The sequence below is a fragment of the Thermobia domestica genome, chromosome 11, assembly GCF_964235325.1.
Source record: "Thermobia domestica chromosome 11, izTheDome1.hap1.1, whole genome shotgun sequence".
Taxonomy (NCBI): domain Eukaryota; kingdom Metazoa; phylum Arthropoda; class Insecta; order Zygentoma; family Lepismatidae; genus Thermobia; species Thermobia domestica.
The window spans coordinates 243,127,632-243,154,589 of NC_137464.1; the positions used below are offsets into that span (position 1 = coordinate 243,127,632).

General features: G+C 36.5%; 1 protein-coding gene across 2 annotated transcripts in view; it reads left to right on the forward strand.

Moving 5' to 3' along the window:
- LOC145664863 (monocarboxylate transporter 9-like) overlaps positions 1–26,958 on the forward strand; it is a 319,458-nt gene that overhangs the window by 271,790 nt on the left and 20,710 nt on the right. For both annotated transcript variants that reach the window (XM_081731891.1, XM_081731892.1), the window contains exons 2-5: positions 150–2,254; positions 10,255–10,372; positions 11,823–12,053; positions 18,348–18,633. In XM_081731891.1, coding sequence (XP_081588017.1) covers positions 345–2,254; positions 10,255–10,372; positions 11,823–12,053; positions 18,348–18,633 — 2,545 coding nt within the window. In that variant the 5' untranslated portion in view covers positions 150–344. The remainder of the gene's footprint in view (positions 1–149; positions 2,255–10,254; positions 10,373–11,822; positions 12,054–18,347; positions 18,634–26,958) is intronic.

The following is a 26,958-nucleotide window of genomic DNA, read 5'->3' on the forward strand; positions in this document are numbered from 1 at the left end:
ACATGTAATTAACATTTAATTAAAACTTTGGCTGCAAAATGAATTCAGCGTTGGCGCTTGAATAACTTACTTTTTATGTTTTGTAACATACTTGTAAAAGTTCTATATTTTGTCGTCTAATATGTTGTCCCTTTGTTGTCTCTTTACAGAAGCTGTAGTTGACGTATGGCCGGCCCGTGTAGTGAACGTCCCCGCTGCAGAACGCCCTGGACTAGGGTTAAGGTCAGCGCCGTCACCGCGGAGTCTCGGTTTCAGACCGACCTTTCTTCAGGAATCTTCATGAGCGACTCCTCTCTAAGTACACTTAGCCGTTTTAGACGTCAATTTCGTCGTGATCTTCAGGAATGGCTGAGGAGGTGGACACAGACGGTGAACCTGCTCTCTTACGAGAACAGGACTGTGTAGAGTGTGTGATAAAAAATAATGGTTCTAAACAAGAAGAAGCAACAAGGCTGTGTATTGTTGATGATAATGATGATGCTCAAGATTGTGAGTGTTGTGATGAAGACAATGATGACGTTTCAGAAAATAGAAGGAATCGCTCTGATCCTTGTTTGTCGGCAGACCGGGAGTTGGCTGAAGGTCTTCCACTATTAGACGTGCTTGGTGGTGCTACAGACAAGGGCTATAATAGCTCAGATGAAATTGAATCACCTAAACATAAACATGGTATTTTATTTAAGTCAAGCCCTTCATTTGGTGGGAAGTCCAGTAATACCAGCCTGCACGTCCAGTTCCAGAAGACCAGACCCAGCCCCCGACCTACTGACACTGTGGTGGTAGCCAATGGTAATGTCCAACTTGCTTCCAAATGGCAGCAAGATGGACGGCAGGGGCCTACAGTTCCTAGTCCTGGGAATAACGGTAATGTTAAATTTACTTTCGCGTCTAGCCACGATCGTTGCGGTCCTGCTCGAACGTACACAGACAGTTCTACGTTCAGTACAAGCAGTTCTGAAGATTCGACATTCCAGTTCGAGTCACAACAGCCACCAGATGGTGGCTGGGGATGGGTTGTTGTTTTTGCGTCATTTTTTGTAAACGTTATTGGAGATGGTATTACATTCTCTTTTGGAGTTTTGTTTGTTGAATTTTTAGATTACTTTGGCGAAAGCAAAGGGAAAACTGCGTGGATTGGAAGTCTGTTTATGTCTATTCCTCTCCTCTCCGGACCGATAGCAAGTTTTTTGACCGATCGCTATGGATGCCGTTGGGTGACGATTGTAGGTTCTTTGTTATCTGCACTAGGATTTATTATTAGTTCCTTCACTGATACGGTTGAAGTTTTGTTCTTTACGTTCGGAATTGTGTCAGGATTTGGGTTATCGTTATGTTACGTGACATCTGTAGTGAGTGTAGCTTATTATTTTGAGAAGAAGCGTTCTTTAGCCACTGGACTTTCTGTGTGTGGTAGTGGAATAGGCACCTTTATATTTGCACCGTTAACGCAATACTTGATTGACGAGTACGGCTGGAGAGGGGCCACACTTATTCTTGCTGGGTGCTTTTTGAATATGTGCGTTTGTGGAGCTCTGATGCGTGATTTAAAATGGACGAAGAAAAAGAATCGAAGTATGAAATCGCTGAAAACCGCGACATCTAGTGAATCATTCTCAACTCGTAGTCAGCCAATGGTTTCGTACCCAAGCGTTGAAGAATTGCGTCGTCTTCTTAAAAATGGGGAAATTCCACAATGTTTGTTAACTATGTCTCATGAGACAGCTGATAACCGACTTTATAGTTCACTTGTTAGTTTGCCAACGTTTGTTAAAAATGGTGAAAAAGTACCGCTGGAAGTATTAGAAATGTTGAGTGCAAATAAAAATGTGTACAACGTTATCTTACAGAATTACCCAAATCTTTTGATATCCCGAAGCTTTAGTGATAATGGAAAGTTACATATGCTACGAGATCAGGATCAAACTCGTGTCCCTGTGACTTCCGCTCGCTTTGTGAATTCTCCCTCTCCTACACGTGCTCCTGTTACATCGCCATCTAAGCTAGCAGCAACTACAACAGTGTCTTCAGATGCAACATCTCCTGAGTTGAAACCTTTGATTTCGCCAACGAATGACGCTCAGAAACCTCGTGTTCAACCGAAAACTTCACCTGTGGATCAAACCAGGCAATCTCCTTCCGGTCGACTTCATTCTCCGTTACCTCGTTCAGAATCCTTCATCTGGAGACGAAATCGACAACTGAGTCAGCGACAGCGATTGCCGACAGCTTACCTGAAAGACCTCCGCATGCATAGGTGAGTGTGATTTTGTTACTCACGTCATATTGTTCAGGATACTGTTCAGGGAGGTAAAGAACATTAACTTGATTTAACTAAAAGATATATGTTAAGTGCCGTAGTCAATACAATAATCCATTTATGTTTATCACATTCTCTCTGTGTATTTTATGCACCAATATATAAGTTTGGATCACTTGATATGCCCTTATACTTTTAAACCAACTGACAAAATACGCTAAAATTTTGTATCACGCAAGTATCGACAGAGGGACATTGTTTGGCATACACTCTGATACTACAAGATTAACAGTGTTGCCAACCCAACATAAAGTTGTATTATTTCAAACGGAACTATAGATATACCATATTGACTTGACACCTAGTCTTCTGTTCCGAGCGCTGCTATCGGCTGAAGGAATTCCACTCCCTTTGGCTAAGCCTCTCTTGCTTAGCAACAGCTGAACCCTTATTGGCTCAACCATGGGTGTGTCAAGGGTGTGAGCTTTAGTTCGCATATTTGCCACGGCTCAAGACATTTTGGCAGCACTATAACTGCGTCAGATGATTACATATTTCAAATTTGCATGTTAAACGAAAACTTACAGTGATACATTATTCAGTATTGCAAAGGAGGACGCTACAGTATCAGAAACATCCGAATTTTGGTACAGCGGTAATAATGCAAGTGAGATAGGCAGTGCAACGCATATCCAAAGTACTTTAATGCCTAATATTATGATTATAATATGATGAATTTCGAATGAATACGAAGAGTTACAAGGAATTGGAAATTTGGCTTTTTTTTTCAAAAGCCTATATTTCGAAGAACTGCTTAGAGAAGTACCTCATCCAATTGCATAAATGGTTTACCATACATATGAAGATCACAATGCCGTTTACAGCAATTTGATATCTCCAACCGTTCTACAGATATGCTAAAAACTGTTAAAAGTTTGCAATACTGCTTAAAATTTGTAATTCCAACAACTTGTAATTACACTTATCAAAAGGGAGTGTTGTAATGTTGTAGAAGCAAAGTGAATAAAAAAAATATTTTTAGAAAGTTTCCACAAATACGTCATTTTAAGTAATATATCAAATTTTACCCTTTTTTATATATCTCTCGAATGATTTGAGATATCAAATTGCTGTAAACGGGACTATGATCTTTATGTATATTGAAAACGATCGTGGATAATTGAACGTGATACGTATCTAAACACTGTTTCGAAATCAAATCCTTTGAAAAAAATATAATTTTCAATTCCTTGTGACTTTGTATCTACTTGTTCGAAATACATCAAATGATAACCGTAGTATTCGATATTAAAGTACACTCTGCGTGTTTATTACGTCGTTCGTGTTACTTGCGTAAAAACTGTTGTAGAACTCTCCAAAATTTGATGGTTTTTCGATGTTTGTGGCACTGTAGCGTTCTTAGTTTGCAACACTGCATGACAAGAGTTATTCCCTTTCCAGCCTTAGAAAAAAGTAGATATAAACAAACCCACCTGACTACCAGTGGGTCGATGACCAGTGATTGATTGTTGGTCTCACTGCACTAATATCCTACCGCAATATAATCCCTACTAAAATAATAATTTCAAATAAAGATATCTGAATTTATCTTGCATATTGTGATAATAAATGCAATATATATAATATTTAACAACAGATGTAGCTTTATTTCAACCTCATATCTGTTTGGATATATAGTATTTACTGCGCATGCGTATACGTTTGCACACCTACCCCACTCATTTAAAATTATTGTAGAATGCAGTTTCATGGTGACGATGTGTAACAATAATCCATTTTCGTCTCGTGTTATAAAACACAAAAGAGGACAACAGAAACAGAGGCAATCTCGTTTATATAACGATTTAAGAAAATACATATTTCCAACATAGCAGTAGTCAGTATCAGTGCGTTAATTATTTACCAACCAACTGTAGCCTTACACTTTGGAAATTATGCGACGACAGTAAGTAAATAGACGATCTTGCTGTTCACGTCTCTCGCTGTCGAAGCACATGTGAGCCGCGGAGTAATACATTTAGCTTTGTTTATGTCTACTTTGTTCTAGGTTGGAAAGACTTTAGTGTGATATTGTAAGTTTTCGTTTTATATGTAAATTTAAAATATGTAATAACTTGATATAGTGCTATTTGAAAAAAAAATTGTAACTTTTATGTAAGTTTCCGGGCCAGTCCTTGGCAATTTGCCGCTCCGTGCAATGGTATCATTTGCCGACCACCCTTTCTCCAGAAAGAACAAATCCCGATATTAAGTATGCAACCTAATCATGAACAACAATGGGGAGGAAAAGGGCGCTCGCACTTAGAAAGGCCTAAATATTACAAATATAATCTCGTGTCTGTTTTTTTTTTTCTTGAAATAATAATCTGTTATGTTACTGAAAAATAAATGAAACACACCTACAGAGAAAAGATTGTAATACGTTGTATAGAATTCAATATCGAACTTCAATCTCAATCTCAATATATCAGTTTGCAATTCCTAGTGCAACTAGCTCCTTTATCTTTATTTCTGAATTATCCTTCTCCATCTCCATCTGTTAAATAATAATAATAATAATAATAATAATAATAATAATAATAATAATAATAATAATAATAATAATAAATGTTTCCATCTTCAATGATAAGGAACTTGTTTATGACAAAGACAAGACTACTTTTCATATCAAAACTGTGATAACTAACTAAATGGAACAGGTGTTCGCTACTGTTCGAGAACTGAGTTCTTGTATTTGACAACAATCAGACAATTTATGCTGGGGTTTGGTTGACCATTTGTTTTAGCACTGTCCATGTGACCTTAAACTAATGTAACCTAAACATGATTTATGAATGCAGTATTCAAATAGAAGGTCAACTTAGTAAATTTAACTACCATCATCATGAAATCTGTTTCCAACAAGCAATATTTATTCTAAATGATATAGTTATGACAGATTTCCGCCCCAGAGCCAGCCCTGGTCGGCTTGGCAACATTGTTAACCTTGTGATATCGTGCTGATATTTACATAGTACAAAATTTTAGCGTTTTTTTTCATTAGTTTAAAAGTTACGAGGGTGTATCAAAATAAATGCACCTGTATATGTACTATTCTTGCTAAAACATCTGTACTGTATATACCATGTGTAATTTTATTTGCTTTTAACACATCTGTAATATATCCATTTTTCCTGTAGTTCTGTATTTTGCTTCCCAGGTTCGATTCCCGGTGCGGGCAGTGGGTCGGAAAAGTATAAAAGCTTTGTTTAGGTCAGCCATCCTTAGTGATATTTTTCTGGGTTTACCTCATTCACGTCAGGCAAATGCCGGGATGATACCTAACTTAAAGGTCCCAGGCCGCTTCCTTCCCTCCCCAATCCTTTCTTCCTTCCCTTTTCTCGAATAATGTGCTCGTCGAGGAATGTCATTCCTCATACATCACGAGCTAACATGGACTTAGATGCTGAAAGCCTAAAAATCTAATTCCTAATCCTGTTTTTTACTATATGTAAACAGTGTAATGAGTTATGGTAAGTTCTTTACAAATAATAATATAGATGAATTATTTGTATTATTTCTTGTTTAGTATCACTACCTAGTACGTAACAGAGTTGGCATGGGTCAATGAAAACTTGACCCACCACCCACCGTGACCCACGACTCACTGACCCACCACCCACCGTGACCCACTGACCCACCGTGACCCACTGACCCACCGTGACCCACCACCCACCATGAACCACTATCATCCACTGTGACCTACTCTGACTCACCAAAATCCATCGTCAACTCTGAACACGATCCACGGCCTCTTCTGAACTGACTAAAGAGTTTACACTTGTAATAAAATAAGACTGAAATTGTCACTAATCGGAGTTTGAATTTCTAGTCAATCGCTCAAGCACTACTCTGTTACGATAACGGTAGATCTGACCTTTACGATATAACATGATAAAGTGTTTGTCAGTGAGGAAATTGAAACAGTTCAAGGTGGGGGGAAATTAGTGTGTGCCTAAAATATACTTGTACTAAGAGAGTATTCTTGCAATTGTTAATTTCTGAACGCATTCCAAAAGAAACTTCTATTTGCAGGAACGTACCCCTGTACAATATGGAAAAGGTTATGGTTTCTCAGTTCACATTATGTTTCTCACAAAAGACTTGAAAAATCAGTTTTTCATAGTGTATAAAGGTAGATACTCGGGTACCCTATGTGAGAGCATCTCCATAAAGTATGCTCATAATTGTAATCACTAAAACACCACGTTAAATTTAAGTTACAAATATGTGTAATTGCAATTATTATGAATATTTATTCAAAGTAGCTTACCTTACTAAAAGTAGCAAAGAAAAGACTTACTAAAAATTAGGTACAAAGTTGAATAATACAAATAAGCCATTAGTAATACAAGTATACATTTTCCATAACTCGTAATTTGCCACCTTAAAACAAATCTGAAATAGGGTTTATTTCCTGTTGGCCTCGAGAACTTTTTCGTGGTAAATCATCCACAGCGGAATGATGTCCATCTTTCAGCCAAGAAATAACTTGCTTGTCTACTTTGAGCTTGTCTAGAGGTGGACCATTAACATTGATGAACAACAAGTTAAACAATGTTTGAGCACTTAGTGTATTTCTAATATCAGTCATCTGTAAATTCATAAGGGGAAATCCCCGTTCGCACTCTGTCGTGGAAATTGATAATACTTCTACCCGATTTCTGCAACTCCTCATCGACAATCTGCTTGTTAGACATAAGTCTGATAACGATTTTTCTTGGTCAGTTTTGATTTTTGAAATACTCAGCAAGAAGTATCATCTCTCTATCACCATACAACATCTTTTCCATATCGACCATGTCAGTTGGCAATGTCGACTCATGGAGAACAGAAACTTCATCTACTACGCCTTTGATAGGGAATCTTGTGAATAAATTACCAATTGAAGCCTGATAAACTGATGATTTCTTATTTGTTTATAAATTTAATTTTTGTAATTACACATGAAGGTTTGATGCCATTACCAAGTTCCCTCCCCTGTCTAGAAAGCGAAAGGGAACGAGGTTCCTGGAAAGTTTTCAGAGGTGAATGGGAATTTCTCTCCTTCTTCCCCTTCAATTACCACACTGCTGTTTGTCATGTGCCAAATTACGATGAATTTCAATTAAATTATCATAGTATAATTATTTCCTTGTTGAATTATCGATACTTTTCAGCAGGGGCGGATCCAGGGGGGGCGATCGCCCCCCCCAGAAGAGGAAACTTTCTTATTTTATATATATAAATAAAACCCATCCCAAAGTTTGGTGCCCTTAAAAGTAGCAGTATGACAACCAACCGCCCCCCCCAGAAGTCGGGCCTGGATCCGCCCCTGCTTTTCAGTGGAAAAAAGGATGAAATTTGAAAGTTCCAAATCAAGATAAGTAGACCAACGTAAAGGGAAAAAAAAGTGTAACATTTTCCATATAACTATGCGTACAATCCAAACTTAAAAATTCCGTGTAATTAAGCTTACAGTACAAATTTTATGCCTATTTTTCTCACAACTTTATGGGTTGATTGCCCTGTGCTGTAAGCGCTCCATATAATAAACATAAGCTTCAGCAATTATTATAGTAGAAAGCAATGGATATATGAAGCCAAACACTGTATTTTTTGTTTCTGATTTTTTTTTTTAAACAACATCGATCGTTTTCGATCATTTTTACAAACCAAGTCACTACCAATTTTCCATATATAGAAAGTGCCCCCCCCCCCCCATATAGGAGAATTTTAAAAAATGCTAGGACACATTCTGTTTATTTTCAATAAAGAGTTAATACACTGAATTTCAGCTCCGTAAGTTTAACGGCGTGCGAGATACTATTTTTTTTTCCGCAAAAATTCGGACCCTCACTACCTCCTTAGGATATTATGCATTTTAATGAAAGCAATATAACATCCCAGTTTGGATTAAGGCCTAACTATATACCAAAAGTAATTTCATTTAAGTTTGCAATTTGACCGTGATGATCAGGCACGCATAGTTACATTCAATTTTTTATATAATAATTTATATATTACAGTGATTGAAAAATGTATCTTTTTCAGTAGTTAGCTCCTCTAAAAACTCACAGTTTTCGAAAGCCAGGTAGTAGTATAAGTCCTATTGCTATTATTACAATTAAAAATATCAATATCCAAAAGTACCTGAAGTTCTTTTTTTCACTTGGTTAGATATACTCACCTGAGGTAAGTAGACAGAAACAAGTGGAAAAGGAAGGGAAATGAAGGTCTTGAAAGTAAAACGAATACAAATTTACCAGTCTTCAGAAGATACTGTCTACAATGCAGTGAGCAGAGTGGGTCGGTATATCATGCTGAGTCGGTGGGTCGCAGTGGGTCACGGTGGGTGGTGTGTCACAGTGGGTCACATGCTGTTGACCCACGACCCACTGACCCACTCAGAAAACTTGACCCACTGATCCACCGACTCACTGACCCACTCCATCGCTGGTACGTAACAATTCTATTTTAAAAATATTTCATACTGTGCATAGTTTACTTGCAAATATCCTCGTAGTAATTATTTGTTTCGATTTCTGCAATACTTAAATTAAATATGAAAAATTGCTCACTAATTCAGGGGCGTAAATAAGGGCCCCAGTTTTCTTGTACTTACAAACTATTATTTAGTCTCAGTGTCAGAGACGTGCTGTTTAATGTTGAGTAGTTTCTATCGAAAGCGAATTATCTCAAACTTAATTTGAAGATGTATTTCTTGATAATGGACAATATACCAAAAACAGAAAGTATTTTTTATGAGCTTGTTTCACACAAAGGAGTAATCTTCTAATGTTAGTATAGAAGGGGTAAAAATAAATATATACAAGGTGTTTCAAAGCAACACCGACAACGTTTTGAAGGCGATTCCTGACACCAGGATAAAACGAAAAGTATAGACCAACCGGGTGCATAAATGCTTCCTTTCGCAGTTATAGACTGCCAAAGACATGAAAAAAAAGAACTTTAAAGGTCCATAGCTCCAATACTATGGGACCTACCTTAGTCGGGTCAAGACTTTATTAAGGAACTAGTATGTGCCCTATTCAAATATCCATGTTTCAGAATCCTGCGGTACTTCCGCAACAATTTTTATAGAGGTGGTTAGTGAGCACTTCAAATTATATGTCCGTAGCCAAACTCTCTCTATAAAAATTGTTGCATGAGTACCTTAGAATTCTGAAACATGCATTTTTGGATAGCGCACATATTAGTTCCTAAGTGGAGTTTTGACCCAACTATAGTAGGTCCCATAGTTTTGGAGTTATGGATCCTTTAACTTCGTGTTTTCGGCAGACTATAACTCCGAAAGGAAGCATTTATGCACCCAGGTTGGTCTATACTTTTTTGTCTTATCTTGGTGTCAGGATTCACATCCGAAAAGTTGATGGTGTTTCTTTAAAACACCCTGTATACACATTACTAGTACAAAAAAAAAAAAAAAATCAACTGCATGTCATATTAGAGGTGAAAGAATTAGTATTACAGATTACCGTTACTATTAAAATATCAAGTAAAATAAAAAGTTGGTACTCACAGCAGCAATCCCAGGAATTAAGGAACCTTTTCGAGAAAGAGACTCTTTGATTTCTGGGACTGTTCCGGCCTATGTTAAACATCTCGTTAGAGCTTTGGAGCTCTTATTAAGGTTCTTGAAATCTCCGTCGTTACTTCATGACACTTCAGTATTTGACTGAATAACACACAGCCGTTCTCATTCGCTACACTTGCTCGTCTAACCTTTCTTTAACATGTACCAAATACATGTAGCTTCACGTGACAGTAGTGCTACCACTTTTTTTTATTTACCCTATGTATTTGACTTAGTATTACGAAAATTGTATCGTTTTTATCTTCCTAAGATATTTGTACTTATCCAATAGAGCAGATTTCTCTTCATAAATTAGTGTTATGTTTCTAATATAATTACACTTATGAATTTAATATTTCAGACATTCTTTAACATACCGAGGTGCTATGTTAAACATACATCGTTACCGTTTGCGTGCGTCGTCCTGTCCTGATATTTACAAGAACTCGATGACCACAATAGCGAAGGAAAAGGAAGAGGTATTGTTGCTTTTTTTTCTTTCTTTATAACAATTCATATCAGTAATTGTAGAGTGCATTGCTTAACACAGTTGTAGATAGTTTGTCTATAAGTTCTGTAGCCAAATTTGTAGCTAATAATACTTAATACACATGTTAGAAGGAAGATACCAGATAGGTGAAAATGGAAGGTGGTACATATATTGTACGAGGGAGGATCGGAAACTAAGGTTACAAGGCCGGTATTTCCTGTTTTTCGTCTGCTATAGAGAAATAAGGAGTGTGTGATAATTTTAATACATGCAGTTGGCAACTGTGCAGAGTTTCAACTAACCTCCACCTACGAAGCTAGTTGTATGTAAACACAAATGGCGACTCGTTTGGAAAACTGCTCTCGCGAGGAAGTCCGTTCAGTTATTAGATTTCTGTGAGCAAAACATGTAACCGCGGCTGAAATTAATCGGCAGCTGGTATAGGTTTACGGATAGACTGTAATGTCTCGTCAACGTGTCGCAGAATGGTATGGAAAGTTTGCGGCTGGTAGAGAAAACGTCACCGACGGGGAGCGCAATGACCGACCCAGAAGACTACCACGTTGTTAAGGTAGTTTCGTTGGGACATCATTGATCACCCTCCCTACAGCCCGGAGTTCGCTCCAAGCGACTTTCACCTGTTCTCGCGTTTGAAGGAGCACCTAAGAAGTCGTCGCTTCGCTTCACACGAGGAGGTGAAACACTTCATGACAACGTGACAGAGCACGCAAGGACAGGATTTTTATCAGGAGGGAATCTTCAAACTCATTCCACGATGCGACAAGTGCTTCAACCGATATGGAAACTATGTCGAAAAATAACCTAATTTATGTATTATTTGTTGGCTGTATTGGTTGTAAGAAATACTATGTACACGTTTCACTGCAGGTTTTGTAACCTTACTTCTTGATCACCCCTCGTAAGTTGACCACACAATTAAAAACTTGCCAAATTTGTCATATGCATATCAATATAGATGAAGAAACTTAAAAAATTCCCTTAAATTCCCTTCGGAATCAGTTTCCCGTCTTTTTTTTTTTTTATATATATATATAAACAATTCAGAATTTTGAATATTGAATTTTTCTGGAAAATATATGAAGTATATTATTATTATTATTATTATTATTATTATTATTATTATTATTATTATTATTATTATTATTATTATTTATAATAATTATTTGGAATTTGTTCATTCATTATATTAAAGAATTAGTGTCAAGTTTACTTCAGTTATTAACCAGATTTAATCTAAAACTTACTAGAGTGCACAACAGCATATTGATAATATGTTATTGTTCTTGGTGTCTTGTTGATATATCTGGTGTGTTAATGTCATGTCAAGAAATTGTGCTTATTGTAGATGAAGTAACTCAATGTAATCATGTATTATTAATTGTAATCTGATTTTCTTCTTAATAATAATATCTCTCTAGAAATGGTATGCAGGTTTGACTGAACTGCGTGAAGTATTGGCAGACATGGTGGATTTTTCTCATTTTATGGAGATCAATTTCCTACTGTTTTCAATTTCCAATTTACTCCTGTATGCGTGGTACGATGTTCCGTATGTGTATTTGACTGACAATGCTGTGGAGCTAGGTTACTCCGATAGTGATGCGTCCATTCTAATCAGTGTCATTGGAATTGCTAACATGGTTGGGGAGGTAAGTTTAACATTGATTTTACTACCTGTAGTAATAAGCTGTCTAAGTGTTTCTCAAACTGTGGTCCTCGATTGGTTGGTTGGTTTGATGGGGACATTAACACCGAGGTTATTTGTCTCTGTCACGATACCCAGTTAGCAAAAATGACTTGCAACAAACTTGTAGTAGATTTGCAATTCAAGTATGGCTAACTTGCAGCAGACTTGTGTTGCAAGTCTGCAAGTTTGATGCAAGTTTAATGCAAACTTCCTAGTTGACGCTCTTCGAACTTGCAGCATGCTTGCAGTGCAAGTGTATGGTAAGTTTGCAAAGCAAGATTCTGCAAGGGGTTTACTTGCACAGCAAGCCTACTGCAAGTGCACAGCAAGTTAATGCAGGTTTGACGCAAGTCTCTGCAAGGATACCACTTGCACTGCAAGTCTACAGCAAGTTTGTAGTGAGTCTTCTGCAAGTATATACTTGCATTGCATTGCATGCCTTTTACAAACTGAACATTTACTGTATACTAACAATCACACAGTATATTTTTCTCAACAACTTTGTCAAACAATACACGTTTAAAATATAAATTGTCTCTACATACTGAATACTTACGTAATTATCTTAATTACCCACTTGTTTTAATGCTTCACACACTTCGCACCTATTACAAATGGCGACCTGGCGGGAAGATTTTTAAGATTAGACTTTTGTGCCACCTGTTAGTACAAACTAGAACTGACACACTTGTTACAAAGTTGCAGCAAATCTCCGAGTCACGTAAAATCTAGCAAGTGAAAATCAAATTACGACATTTGCAGGTAACTCTTTCAAAACGCCTGCAGCAGGTGTACAGTGCACGGAAAGTCTAGCAAGTGAAAATCAAATATAGTGAAAGACTTGCTGCAAACCAACATGCTATTAGGGTAGAGGTCGTACACCACAGCCATTGACGTGAATGATTACAAAGATAAAAGAAATAGGCTAAATAAAAGAATAAAGAAAGCTAGAAAAACTAGAACAGAAGAGGAAATATGAAAATTAAAATAGTAGATAGGAAATAAAACATGTAATAAGATCCTCGAAGTCTGTTTTTCTGGTTCTCTTAGATTGTAAAATACATTAGTTAAAAAAAAAAAAAGACAGAAAAGTAATAATTCAAATGAATTGCGTATTACACACTCTAGCTGAAAATCTCAAACAAAGTTTGGAAATTGTATATGGAAGCATCTTTCACTTTCCCTGCCATATATAATACTAGCAGAATGGCCTTTGTTCGCACGGGGAGAATACGTTTCATTTTGGGCTAAATTTGGATTTAAGTGTCACTGTTCGTCTCACCGATCCCGAAAAGTATAGATTCGACACTAATATCGGTAATTTTCAATCATTTTTAAATCTCTCCCCCCACTCATAAATTATACCGTCAAAGTAAAATGATAAAAGCCATCCCAGGTCCGAAAGTTTGATCGAAATCGGTCGGATGGTTCAAGAGTTATTAAGCCACAAACATAATCAGTTTCATTTTTATTTATGTAGAGGATTTGTTACATCACTATGAGACATTCCTATCTATATGCATTTTTGTTCCTGAACCTAAGTTATGCAAAGTAAGTAGGAATTAAAGTAACTATCTCTTTTTATATAACATTCAATTTGCGTATTACATAGTAGGACTAAAACGAATTCCGATGAAGAATGGGGAAGATACAGAGATCACATAGAAACTCTCAATATAACGAAAACCAACTATGTACACTTTCGGTGACGGTTTATAAGACGAAAAGGAAAGAAGTAGATGAAAGAGAAATGTTAAGAAAATAAAATACAGAACAAAATGGCGCCAAACTTGACGTTTCTCCGTTGCTGATTTTTTCTATTTCCTTTCTTATTAGTGCTCCTCACCTCTCTCTCTCTCTCTCTCTCTCTCTCTCTCTCTATATATATATATATATATATATATATATATATATATATATATATATATATATATATATATATCTGTCTGTATGTCTGTCTGATGAGGCATCAGCGAAAGTACTTGTACTTTAATTTACCTTGATATGAAAAAAAATTGTCAACTTCAAGTGTAATAGTGTTACTTGAAGGAATATTTTATATCTAAAATTGTTCATCTGAAATTACCTTCACTTCACAATTTGTTCATGTTTCTAGTTACAAGAAGTGTTATAAATCATATTATCTTAGCAGATAAGGTCTTGCAATATGCCTTCATTTTTCTAATTCTTTCGTAGCATAAGTTATTTAGGGTTGAAACGTTTTATATCGAAAATTCCTTGTAGAAATTTTACAGTTGTTATATTTTCTGTGAAATTTGGTGTACGAAATTTTGTTGCTGGGGTAGATATATTGGCCATTTGAATTTTCCTAAATCTCTTTAAAGTTAAAACATGCAGTTACTCAACGTTTAAGTATACATAAAATTCTTTCTCTTCACGTTTCTAATCTCTAATGAGAATGTGTTCTGTTCTTCGTTTATTTATTGCCTTTCAACATTTATGTTATTTTATTCTTTTTCGGAGTAACACATTTAACAATAAGTAAATCTAGCCTAACACTTCACTCAAGCCAAAACAACATTAAATAATAAATGTAATTATTGAAATATCTTAACACACAAGTATTTGCAAATTTTGTAATACGATATACGAGGTATGATTGGAAGGTTTTAAGATTGGGCGTGTAATTTAAAAATGAGAGTACTTACAGGCTATTGTGATGGATCTCCTTCAAAGTAGTCCCCTGCTGAATGAACACACTGATTCCAACAGTGTTTCCACTTCTGGAAGCATTCGTGAAAATTATTTTCCGTGATGGTGTGAAGCAATCCCTCCGTATTTGCTTGAATTTCTTCAATTGAGTCAAATGTCTTCCCTTTCAATGACAATTTTAATTTAGAAAAGAGATAGAAGTCGGCCGGGGGTAAATCTGGGAAGTACAGGGGTTGCGGAAGCACAAGAATGTTGAATTTGGCCAAAAATTCCTGGATCGAAAACGCACAATGTGCTGGTGCATTGTCGTGGTGGAGAATCCAATTCTTTTCTTTCCAGAGGACAGGCATTTTCCGCCGCACATTTTCGCGCAGATGCTGAAGGACACTTTTGTAGTATTCCTGGCTGACTGTCTGTCCCCTAGGGGCAAATTCATGATGCACGATACCCTTAGAATCGAAAAAAAACCCACCAACATTGTCTTCACATTCGACCGACTTCGTCGCGCTTTCTTTGGTTTTGGTGAATCTGGGCTCTTCCACTGAGAAGATTGGGCCTTTATTTCTGAACCATACCCAAAAACCCATGATTCATCACCTGTTATTACCCTATTCAAAAATCTGAGTTCATTTCGGCTCGATTAAACAGTTCATGGGACACTTCAAGTCTGTGTTGTTTCTGTTTGTGTGACAACACTTTTGGAATGAATTTCGCGGAAACTCGACGCATGTTCAAATCATCAGTTAAAATTTACTGAACCGCATAGAAACTTAAATTCAGGTCTTCAGCATTCTCCCTAATTGTAAGTCTACGGTTCAAGCACACTAAATCGCCAACTTTCGCAATGTTTTCGTTAGTTTTTGATGTTGAAGTCCGGCCTGACCCGGGGTCATCCTCTACTGACTCGCGGCCATCTTTGAATCTGTGAAACCAGATAAACACGTTTGACCGGCTCAGATATTTGTCTCCAAAAGCTGTTTTTAAGATTTTGTATGTCTCCGAAGCAGATTTTTCAGTTTTAAAACAAAATTTCACACAAACGCGTTGTTCCAATTTTTCATCCATTTTGCGCACTTAATAATCCGCCAAGACACACACACACACACACGCCCGCACTCAACTGGTTGCTACGCCGTACTGAATAAAGATATCTCGGTGCATGTTTGAACATGTCTCAAGGAAATACCAAGCCACCGCTTCCATGCTAGCGGGCATTTATATCTACTCCTCCTGAGCAGTGTTGCCAATTGTCTTAAAACTTTCCAATCACACCACGTAAAGCTAGATTTAAAGTTTGTATATCAAATAATACTTTCGATAAAGTGTATACTTTCAGGGCCGTATGCATGGTTATTCTGCGGGCTACTTAGGGGCTACGTACGAGACACGTGATAATTTGCGTTGCAGAGTTCTTCCGCAGGGTCAAACAAGCTCGCAACCTCCCCGTAAGTCAAGAGGATGGCTAGGGGTGCTTCAACGCACCCTTTGCGAGCCTGTGGCAGTTCTGTTGTATAAAATGCATATCCTCCGTGCTGACAAAATATTTGAATATGTTAATGAGTTTACCGAATCCGTTGAGCTGATTAAGCGATAATAAATGACATATTTTGATGGCAACGAATTTAAAATATATATATATATATATATATATATATATATATATATATATATATATATATATATATACCAATTCTTGAAAGAAGATTCCAGGATATTGTGCTTCCACTAGTACAAATATTGAATACAAGATTAAAGAGTGAACTAATAAATTCTACCTGAAAAAAAAAAAGTGATACTTGATGTTACAACATTGGTAGTAGGCTTTAGATTAGATTGTGGATTAGCTTAAGAATTGATTTCAGGGGACCAATGATGATTTCAATGATCAGCTGAGAGGCATTTCTCCCCGATAATCATAACATTCCCTCGGGACCACATAACCAATTGTGCTCACTCTTATGATGCTCTGTGGAGGTCCCATGTTCGCTCTATCCTTACGCAAGTTCACGGTGTAACTGAACTTCCACAATCAGGTAGTATGTTGGATATACCCACAACAACAACTGACCTTCGCCTTATCTCCATTCGCATTCAAGTCACGGTGTGAGGGTCCATTGAACACATGCCTCCACAAAAAGCGACAGAACTTTCTTGGTTGCCTTTATATTTACATAAGAAATGTAATGGAACCCAAAAATGTTCATTCGAATTCTTTCAAAAAGCAAAGGAAATTCGTACTTCGTTCTACAGAAAAAAAAGAAAAACTCATTCCGTTGTTTCTTTATAAAAATAAATAAATAAAAAAAAGTCTTCGCTCTGAATATGCATGATTTATAAAATCTGGAACTTGGTTGGTTGGATTTGAATTTAGCATCCCTTTCAGTTTTGAGGGTATATGAAACGTAAACCTACTGCTTAACATGGGGTCCGAACCACGTGAGCTTCCTGCGGGAATTGAATCCGTGTCTTCCATGCCGAATACGCTTATGCTAACCATATGACCCCGAAGGAGCTCTACGGTCTGAAGATGAATAACTTGTTATGTATAATTCGGATTCAATCTTGATGGAATAATTTGCATTGTCAGTGGAGTAGAAAGAAACATTTGAAACATTGATACAAACATAGAAACATTCAAAGTGTTTTCAAGTTGTATTCTAGCTTTAAGTACGTGAGCAAATGTCCTCGTTACATATTACGATACACGTTATACAGGGTGGCGCCGAGCTGACTGACACATTTTAAACTTGATAATAACTTACATTGGTTGGCGGGGTGGGAATCGAAAGAGGAAAGAACACAACGTTATATGGTGAGTTGCAATGGGACATTGGAGCACACAACAGTTACCTCAGTTCGTAGTTAATTACGAAAGTGAGTCGGTGCCAGAAGTGCAACGTTTTTTCAGACAAAATTTTAATATTGGTCTCTCCACATTCTCAGAAGTTCGCACTTTTCTTGTAATAACCATCAGTCTCATCAAACTTCTTCATCCAAGCCAATATGGTATGAGTCCGAATCTTCAAACTTCTTCATCCAAGCCAATATGGTATGAGTCCGAATCTTGAAACTTCTTATCCAAGCCAATATGGTATGAGTCCGAATCTTACCATGTTGATCAACATTAAAGTTTCGTCTTAAAAAACGTTGCACTTTCTAGCACAGACTTAATATCGTAACATCTATGAACTGAAGTAACACGATGTCCTGTGCTCCAATGTTTCATTGTGACTGATCACATGACGTGGCGTTCTTTCCTCTTTCGCTTCCCACCCTGCCAACCAATATAAGTTATTACGCATGCGCAATATTCAAGTTTGAAATGTATCAGTCGGCTCGGCGTCATTCTGTATAATTTTACTTTTATTGTGTACTCACTTATTAGTACTTACTATTATTTGTACTTATTAGTACTTTGTACTTTGTGTTTTATTAGTACTTTGTTGTGATTCAAGTAAAGTTTAATGCAAATCTTTGTAAAGTATATCAGCCTGTCTCATATAAAGCACAGGAATACATAATATACGTTAATAGCAGTTCATTGAAACAGATTAAATAATGCCTGTTTTCCTTTCTTTTTCAGATTATTATGGGTTGGGCTGGTGATAGATCATGGATAAATGCAACTTTGTTATATGCAGTGTGTATGAGCATTTGTGGAACAATCGCTTCTCTGGTGCCATTCGCTTCTCACAGCTACACGCTACTGTGCGTTGTTTCTGGACTCTTTGGGTTTTTCATTGCTGCTAACTACTCGCTTACTTGCATCATTCTTGTGGAACTTATCTCGATTGAAAGATTTACGAATGCTTATGGTCTGCTATTGCTAGTACAAGGAATAGCCAACTTAGTTGGCCCACCCCTAGCAGGTTTGTAAACGTTACTGCTATTAATTGTAACATCATAGTATTCGAGTATAAGTAATTATACGAGAGTCATTTCAAAAGTCTTGCACACAGTCCATGCGCAACCGTTTGAGTGGTGTGTTGAAGTTCACTTTATGTCAGTTGTGAATCAGAGTTTGGGCTTAACGTTTGTATCTGTGTTTGCCGGTTCGCGCGGCTGTGTTGTGAGAAATTCAGTGATAAAATGGAAGGTGAACCCGACTCAGGTCGTATTACACATAGTGACCGGCGTTCTTATATCAAAATCGTAACTCTACGTGGAAAGAATCCAACTGAAATTTACAATACTTTGCGAAGAGTTTGTGGAAATATCTAGTGAATCGTAACACTGTATCGCTGTGGTCAGATCGTTTCCGTGAAGGTCGTGTAAGCACTGCGGACAACCCAAGAAGTGGAAGACCATCAACTGTTACTGACTACACCTCTGAGATTATTGTGAATGACATTTTGAGAGAAAATCGACGAAAAACATGTGAGGAAATTGCATGTGAGACCAGAATGTATGTCACTTCAGTTTACAGAATCTTTACTGAAAAGTTAAAAACGAGAAAAATCGCTGCCAGATGGGTTCCGTATGGGAAAGACAGCCTGTTGCCTTGCACGTGAGGAAAACATTCAACAAGTATGGATGGGAAATATTTCTCCACCCACCATATAGTCCTAATTTGAGCCCACTAGACTTTGATTTGTTTCCCAAATTGAAGGAACCACTCTGTGAAAAACGTTTCAATATAATTGGCGACAGCGCATTTTTTAAGAAATCGCTACTGGGTATCCAGGCACAAAAAGGCCCTTGACACACATAGCAAAATTCAAACACTCAGAGATTTTTTTTTATAGCGCATTTTTATATAATGAACACTTTTAAAATAATGAATATAAAATGGCGTATTTGTCAGACTTCTGCTAACCGTTTCATTTCCGATTCAACACATCGCCATCAATATACGAGCGGACATTTTCTTTTTTACTTTTTGGCTCAGATCCGCCTTCAGGCCGGCACTTAAAGATAAAACCATACTGTGCTATAATAATTGAATATTTTCCTCCATTTATTTATTAATTTTTATACCCATGTTTTTAAGTTGGACATAGATATGACAAGGACAAAGAAACGCGACTAGTACAGATGGAGAGGATACAAGACACAAACTACTCAACAAGGAAATAACAATACGTGAACTTGACTAAACATTTCCCTAACGAAATCATTTTAAGTGTATACATAAACTATGTGATAAAAAGATCCGGACACCTGGCTGAAAATGACTTACAAGTCCGTGACGCCCTCCATCGGTACTGCTGGAACTCAATATGGTGTTGGCCCACCCTTAACCGTGATGACAGCTTCCACACTCGCAGGCATAGTTCCAATCAGGTGCTGGAAGGTTTCTTGGGGAATGGCAGCCCATTCTTCACGGAGTGCTGAACTGAGGAGAGGTATCGATGTAGGTCGGTGAGGCCTGGCACGAATTCGGCGTTCCAAAACATCCCAAAGGTGTTCTATAGGATTCAAGTCAGGACTCTGTGCAGGCCAGTCCATTACAGGGATCTTATTGTCGTGTAACCACTCCGCCACCGGCAGTGCAGTATGAACAGGTGCCCGATCGTGTTGAAAGATGCAATCGCCATCCCCGAATTGCTCTTCAACAGTGAGAAGCAAGAATGTGCTTAAAACAACAATGTAGGCCTGCGCTGTGAGAGTGCCACGCAAAACAAGAAGGGGTGCAAACCCCCTCCAAGAAAAACACGACCATACCATAACACCACAACCTCCAAATTTTACTGTTGTCACTACACACGCTGACAGATGACGTTCACCGATCATTCGCCATACCCACACCCTGCCATCGGATCGCTACATTGTGTACCGTGATTCGTCACTCCACACAACGTTTTTCCACTGTTCAATCGTCTTAATTTTTACGCTCGTTACACCAAGTAAGGCGTCGTTTGGCATTTACCTGCGTAATGTGTGGCTTATGAGCAGCCACTCGACCATGAAATCCAAGTTTTCTCACTTCACGTCTAACTGTCATAGTACTTGTAGTGGATCCTGATGCAGTTGGGAATTCCTGTGTGATGGTCTGGATAGATGTCTGCCTATTACACTTTACGACCCTCTTCAACTGTCGGCGGTCTCTGTCAGTCAACAGACGAGATCGGCCTGTACGCTTTTGTGCTGTACGTGTCCTTTCACGTTTCTACTTCACTATCACATCGGACACAGTGAACCTAGGGATGTTTAGGAGTGTGGAAATCTCGCGTACAGACTTCTGACAAAAGTGACACCCAATCACCTGACCACGTTCGAAGTCCGTGCGTTCCGCGGAGCGCCCTATTCTGTTTTCTCACGATGCCTAATGACTACTGAGGTCGCTGATAATGAGTGCCTGGCAGTAGGTGGCAGCACAATGCATCAAATATGAAAAACGTATGTCTTTTTGGGGGTGTCCGGATACTTTTGATCACATAGTGTATATATTCAATACTAAATATTACTACCAATGCTTTATTTTTTTAAAAAGAAACATAACATGTAAGCTTTTTTGATAGTGGTCCCACTTCTGCTACAATTTTTACACTTTATACCTCAATCTGTTTCACACTGTTTGGTTCCTCTCCTGTTTTATAGTGTGTTATTCCACTTGTAACTGGTTAATTTCTAGTATTATTTTCACACTTCAATTGCATTGTTTGGTTTCTTACATGTTTAGAATGTAATTAAGTTTCTCATCTAGTTACCATAGGTTTGACGGAGTATTCCATATCACTAGCAGTCTTAACACCTATATTACTGTCACGGCAATTGATATATGATCTACTATCACCGAATAAATGACACTGACTGATTATCAAAAAAATCTGACAATATTTAAGAAAACTCGCGCTGAAGAGAAAACGGAAAAATACACAGGGACTCTTGAGTGTTAGAGATTCTAATATCTGAGTATAAGGGAAAAGGGGGTGGGCATAAAGGTAACCAGCGACAGATTTAGGAAGATATTTTGGTAGGGGTTTCTCTTAGTAATATTTCGTGTATAGAAAACCCAAAATTTTAGGGGAGAGGCTTGAAGGTTATGAGTAACATTTGATTCGTTTTCTATAGAAATCCTAAACTTTTGGAGGGGCTCAGCCCTCTTCTCCGCTACTGAAGTTAGCTGTACAACAAAGAGGATCAAAAATTGTTTAAAATAGCGCTTTGTACTTAATGGACTATCCCTTATTTTCTTACAAGTTCGTGCAATCTATTAATTATGTCAGAAAATTTGCCTAAACAAATCTCAGTTACTGATATTGCCCATTACTGACATGAAGTATTTGGTTGCCAGGAAATGTTAGGCCAGAATAAAACAGGTTAGATTAAAAAAAAACAATTTTTGAAAAGACTGGAATTGGGTGATAATGAGAATTGGGAATCTCTGGAAAGCGAACCAAGTAATTCAACTAATTTATTGTTCAAATACTCTTTCAGTAATTTAAAGATTTATGGAGTGCACTGGGTATCCAAACTGCTGGGCCTGGGTATCCAAGTGCATGGACAGGGTAACCATTTGGATACAAAAAGGTAGCTTAAAAATGCCCTGATTGACGAAGCTTTCAGTAAGGTGACCTGAGTGACCCGACAGCTCAACAATGAAGGTGACCTAGCCGGAATACAGAATTTACTAAAACGTTGGGAAGCTGTCATAAGTAAGAATGGAGATTATATTGAAGACCTGTAAAGATGTTTTGTATAATAAATTATTTACTTCCATAATGTCTTTCAGTGTGCAGAACTTTTAAAATGACCCTTGTATTCACATTATTCAGTAATTTGTCAAATAGCAAATTAATGTCTTGTAAAGTGCTAATTATCATTGAGTGTGGTGAGATCTTATTATTAGATAATATAGGATACTTAGCAAACTAGAAACATACCAATAACACTTAGAAAGAAAAGGTAAACTTGTATCAACTGAAATCAATAACTATACGTGTCTTATATCCGTATTTTTAACAAGATTATTCGGAAATTGAAAACACCTTGTTTGTAATGACACGATAACTTGTGGCTCAGAATTTAGGCATTTCAGAATTTCTTTTGTTCTGAAACATTTACTCATAGTAGATTCAAAATTAAAGTTGACGCAAGTTTATAAAATGAGAGTACATAATCTACGTTCAACTATTTCTTTTAAAAAATCTATTATCTAAGTAACCTTTCCAAAAGTACTATTTGTGCTGTAGCTTTGAGTCTACTTGTTTGTGTCAAGTGTAAAAGTAGTTTTACTGAAGTTACAGTTAATACAGAAATGATTAAAAGTTGAAGCTTTTGAAAGACCACTAACTTTCTTGTTGGAATTGTTTATTCTGCGTGTAAAAAAATGCAAAAGACATTTAAGAAATTTAAAAAGTTATTAAATTCACCACGAAACACCGAACAAAAACGTAAGAACGGAACTACTGGCTAATTTTAAAATAACGAACATTGGAACATCGTGGTTTCATTGGAAAGTGTTCTTTCGGAATCTGTGGTTCTATAATCAGTTCCACATTTACAACTAAACGTTGTTGTTTTCCTCTATATCAAAGGCTTATTTTCTCATTATCACGAACATTCTGCCATGATTGCCAGACACTTGCTACTTCATCATTATCACAAACATTCTGCCATGATTGGCAGTCATTTGCAACTTCATATTATTACAAACATTGTGCTATGATGGACAATCACTTGCAACTTTATCATTATCACAAACATTCTGCCATGATGGGCAATCACTTGCAACTTCACCATTATTAGAAACATTCTGCTTATGATTGGCAATCACTTGCAACTTTATCATTATTACAAATATTCTGCCATGATTGGCAAATCACTTACAACTTTATCATCATCACAAACATTCTGCCATGATGGGCAATCACTTGCAACTTCATATTACAAATATTCTGCCATGATTGGCAATCATTTTCAACTTTATCATTATTACAAATATTCTTCCATGATTGGCATTCGCTTGCAATTTCATCATTATTAAAAACATTCTGCCATGATTGACAATAATTTGCAAATTCATCGTTATCACCAGACGTTCTGCAGTCAATGGCAGATCACTTACAACTTCATTATTATCACAAACATTCTACGATGATAGGCAGATACCTTGCAGCTTCATCATCATCACAAACGTTCGACCTTCATTTAAGATCACTTACAACTTCATCATTAACACAGGTATTATGTATCATCATTGGGAGATCATTTACAAATTCGTCATCACAAATATTGTCATCATTGATAGATCACGTACGACTTCTTCTTCTTCTTCATCACATCATAAACATTCCACTATCATTGGCAGATCTCTTAACACTTTATCATCATGGCAAACATTCTACCATCATTGGCATTTCATCAGATTCGTAGTAAGAGAATTCCTTTACAAATAATGTACTAGCTTGTTTCTTTTCTCCTGTCTAATTACCTTCAAATTAAATTTTCTTTGTTTATATTTTTCTAATACTTCCTCAGTTGTTTTTCGTTCGAGCTAGCTAATTTTCTTCTTAGTTTTCTCAAGACTCAAAACCCCATTACTTCTAAGCGTAAAATCGTTTACCACATAATCATAATCAAGATAGAGGGTAGCCAAACAAAATATCCCACATTTTAAATGCTAATAAAACAAACAAAAAGTATTGCAGGTAGAAGTTTCTTTATTCAAAAATATAAAATTATATTGAAAACAGTTTTGGTAAAAGTGCAAATCTTTTTGTAAAACTTTTCTTCTACTCTTCCTGGGAAGCCCAACAACTGCAGCATACTTATTTGCAGGACGTTTTTGGGGCTGAAAAACAGACTGTCTTACAGCCTCGATATTCTCAGGCGTATCAGCACTTTTTCGACTAATATTAATAGATTATCAAAAACTCTGCCAAATAATTAACAAAAGACACACTATAAAGAAATTGTAAACGATTTATTTCACCGTTTATCTTGTATAACATACAATAAATATTTTCTTCACCAATGGTATCTTAAGAGCCTGACATACTAAAAAAATAATACAAAATTGACCATTTTCTCTTTTGCTTGTTTATTCATGAGTGAAAGGAGATAATGATATACAACTTACCACAATCATAATGTTACTCTATACAGAAAATATCGTCAACAATTTGACGGAGGGTCGTATCTCAAAATCTCACTTTTTCATACATGAAGAAAGAAATAATAATTACGTGGACAGGAAAGCAGTTGGACATGGAATAATTCGTCACCTAATCCAGATAATAATTATATAGAATTATTGATTAATTATTGCTATTTAACTTTTTCCTCCTCTGTGGAATTATATTTCTTTCTTTATGTCTGAAAAAGTGAGATTTTGAGATACGACCCTTCGTCAAATTTTTGACGATGTGAACCTGAAGAATTTTCAGTGTTGCCATCGATATAAATTAAAAGTGTTACCGGAATAACAATTCCCCCAAAATCTAAGTAAAGGTAGTGACTAAAGGAACGAACTAAAGTGCATTTGATTACGTATCCTGTTGTCTTGGAATCTTGTGAACTACTTTTTAAATAATAGTTGTACTTATAATTATTTGGGCACATGAGAGGATGATTTAAATTAACAAAAAAATGTCTACTTACCAATGAATTATCCCTTGGAAAGTCTATGCACTTTCTAGACGTTTCGGAACTCACAGTTCGTTTCTTCCTCAGTGGCAAGGTGAAAGGGATTAAAACGGATAGGAGATAAAAGATGTAAAACAAGGAATACATACCACTAAATAAATAGATGTGCTGTAAAGAGTCGATCCTGAGATGAACGAGCAAAGCAAATTACAAAAAAGGGTGGACTGAATTAAAGAAAGCGCGGTGTCTATGTTACGTCAATATTGCCAAATTCAAAGTAGGCATCAAAGGTAGGTATCCAAGTTCTATTAATGTTGCAGTATCAAGGTTCAATGCAGGTTTGTATTTATGAATAAACAATAATTCTTTGATCTCCCGTTGTTTTTTGTTTTTGCTGAACCTATTACCTTAACCTGTTTTATATTATGTGTATATTGCTTTAAATATATTATTTTAAATTAATTTGTGCTCGTCAAAAAGATTTTAATGACAAAATACAGTTTTTATACAAAATAGGACAAGAAAACGGTTATAAGTTGTGTATTTTACAAAAGTGGTTTAATCAAACACACAGATCATTGCAAGCCCCCAAAACAATCACTTCCAAAGAAGCAAAAACTTGGATAGGAATTTCTTATTTTCCAGAATTATCGACAAAAATTTAACGTATTCTTGCAAAGCATAACATATCTGCTTCAAGTATCCCCTCCCCCCAAAAGTTGACAAAAACATCTCACCGGATTCAAAAGTTATTTTGTTGATTCACTAAATAAGTCAGGCATTTACCGCGTTCAATGTGAATGTGATTCCTCATATATAGGGCAAACGAAACGCAATATTAACACTCGAATTAAGGAACATGTTAGACAATAAAAAAAGTCACAAGAAGAGGACATGTCAGGTTTGGCACTTCATTTAAAACAATATACACATAATATAAAACAGGTTAAGGTAATAGGTTCAGCAAAAAAAAAAAAAAAAAAAAAAATCAATGAATCATTTTTTATTTATAAATACAAACCTTCATTGAACCTTGATACTGGCAACATTGATAGAACTTGGGTACCTACCTTTGATGCCTACTTTGAGTGTGGCAATATTGACGTAATATAGACATCACGCTTTCTTTAATTCAGTCCAATCTTTTTTGTACTTCGCTTTGCTCACTCATCTCAGGATCGACTCTTTACATTACATTTATTTATTTAGTAGTATGTATTTCTTGTTTTACACTTTTTATCTCCTATCCGTTTTAATCTCTTTCACCTTGCCACTGAGGAAAGAACCAGCTGTGAGTTCCGAAACGTCTAAAAAGTGCTTAGGCTTTCCAAGGGAGGATTCATTGGTAAGTAGCCAATTTTTTGTTAATAGTTGTATTAAGTTTGTAATAAACAAAATAGTTTTAACATACAGTTATTAAAATTTAATAATAATGTTATTTAAAAAATGGTTCATAGAATACGAAAACAACATGATACGTAATCAAATTCAGTTGAGTTCTGTCTTCTAGTCGCTGCCTTAACTTAGATTTTGTGGAAATTGTTATTCTGGCAACACTGTGGCAACACTGTGGCAACTCTGAAAATTCTTCAGGTTCATATTTTCTGTTGTAGAATAACATTGTGTGGTAAGTCGCATTTTATTATCTCCTTTCACTTATGGAA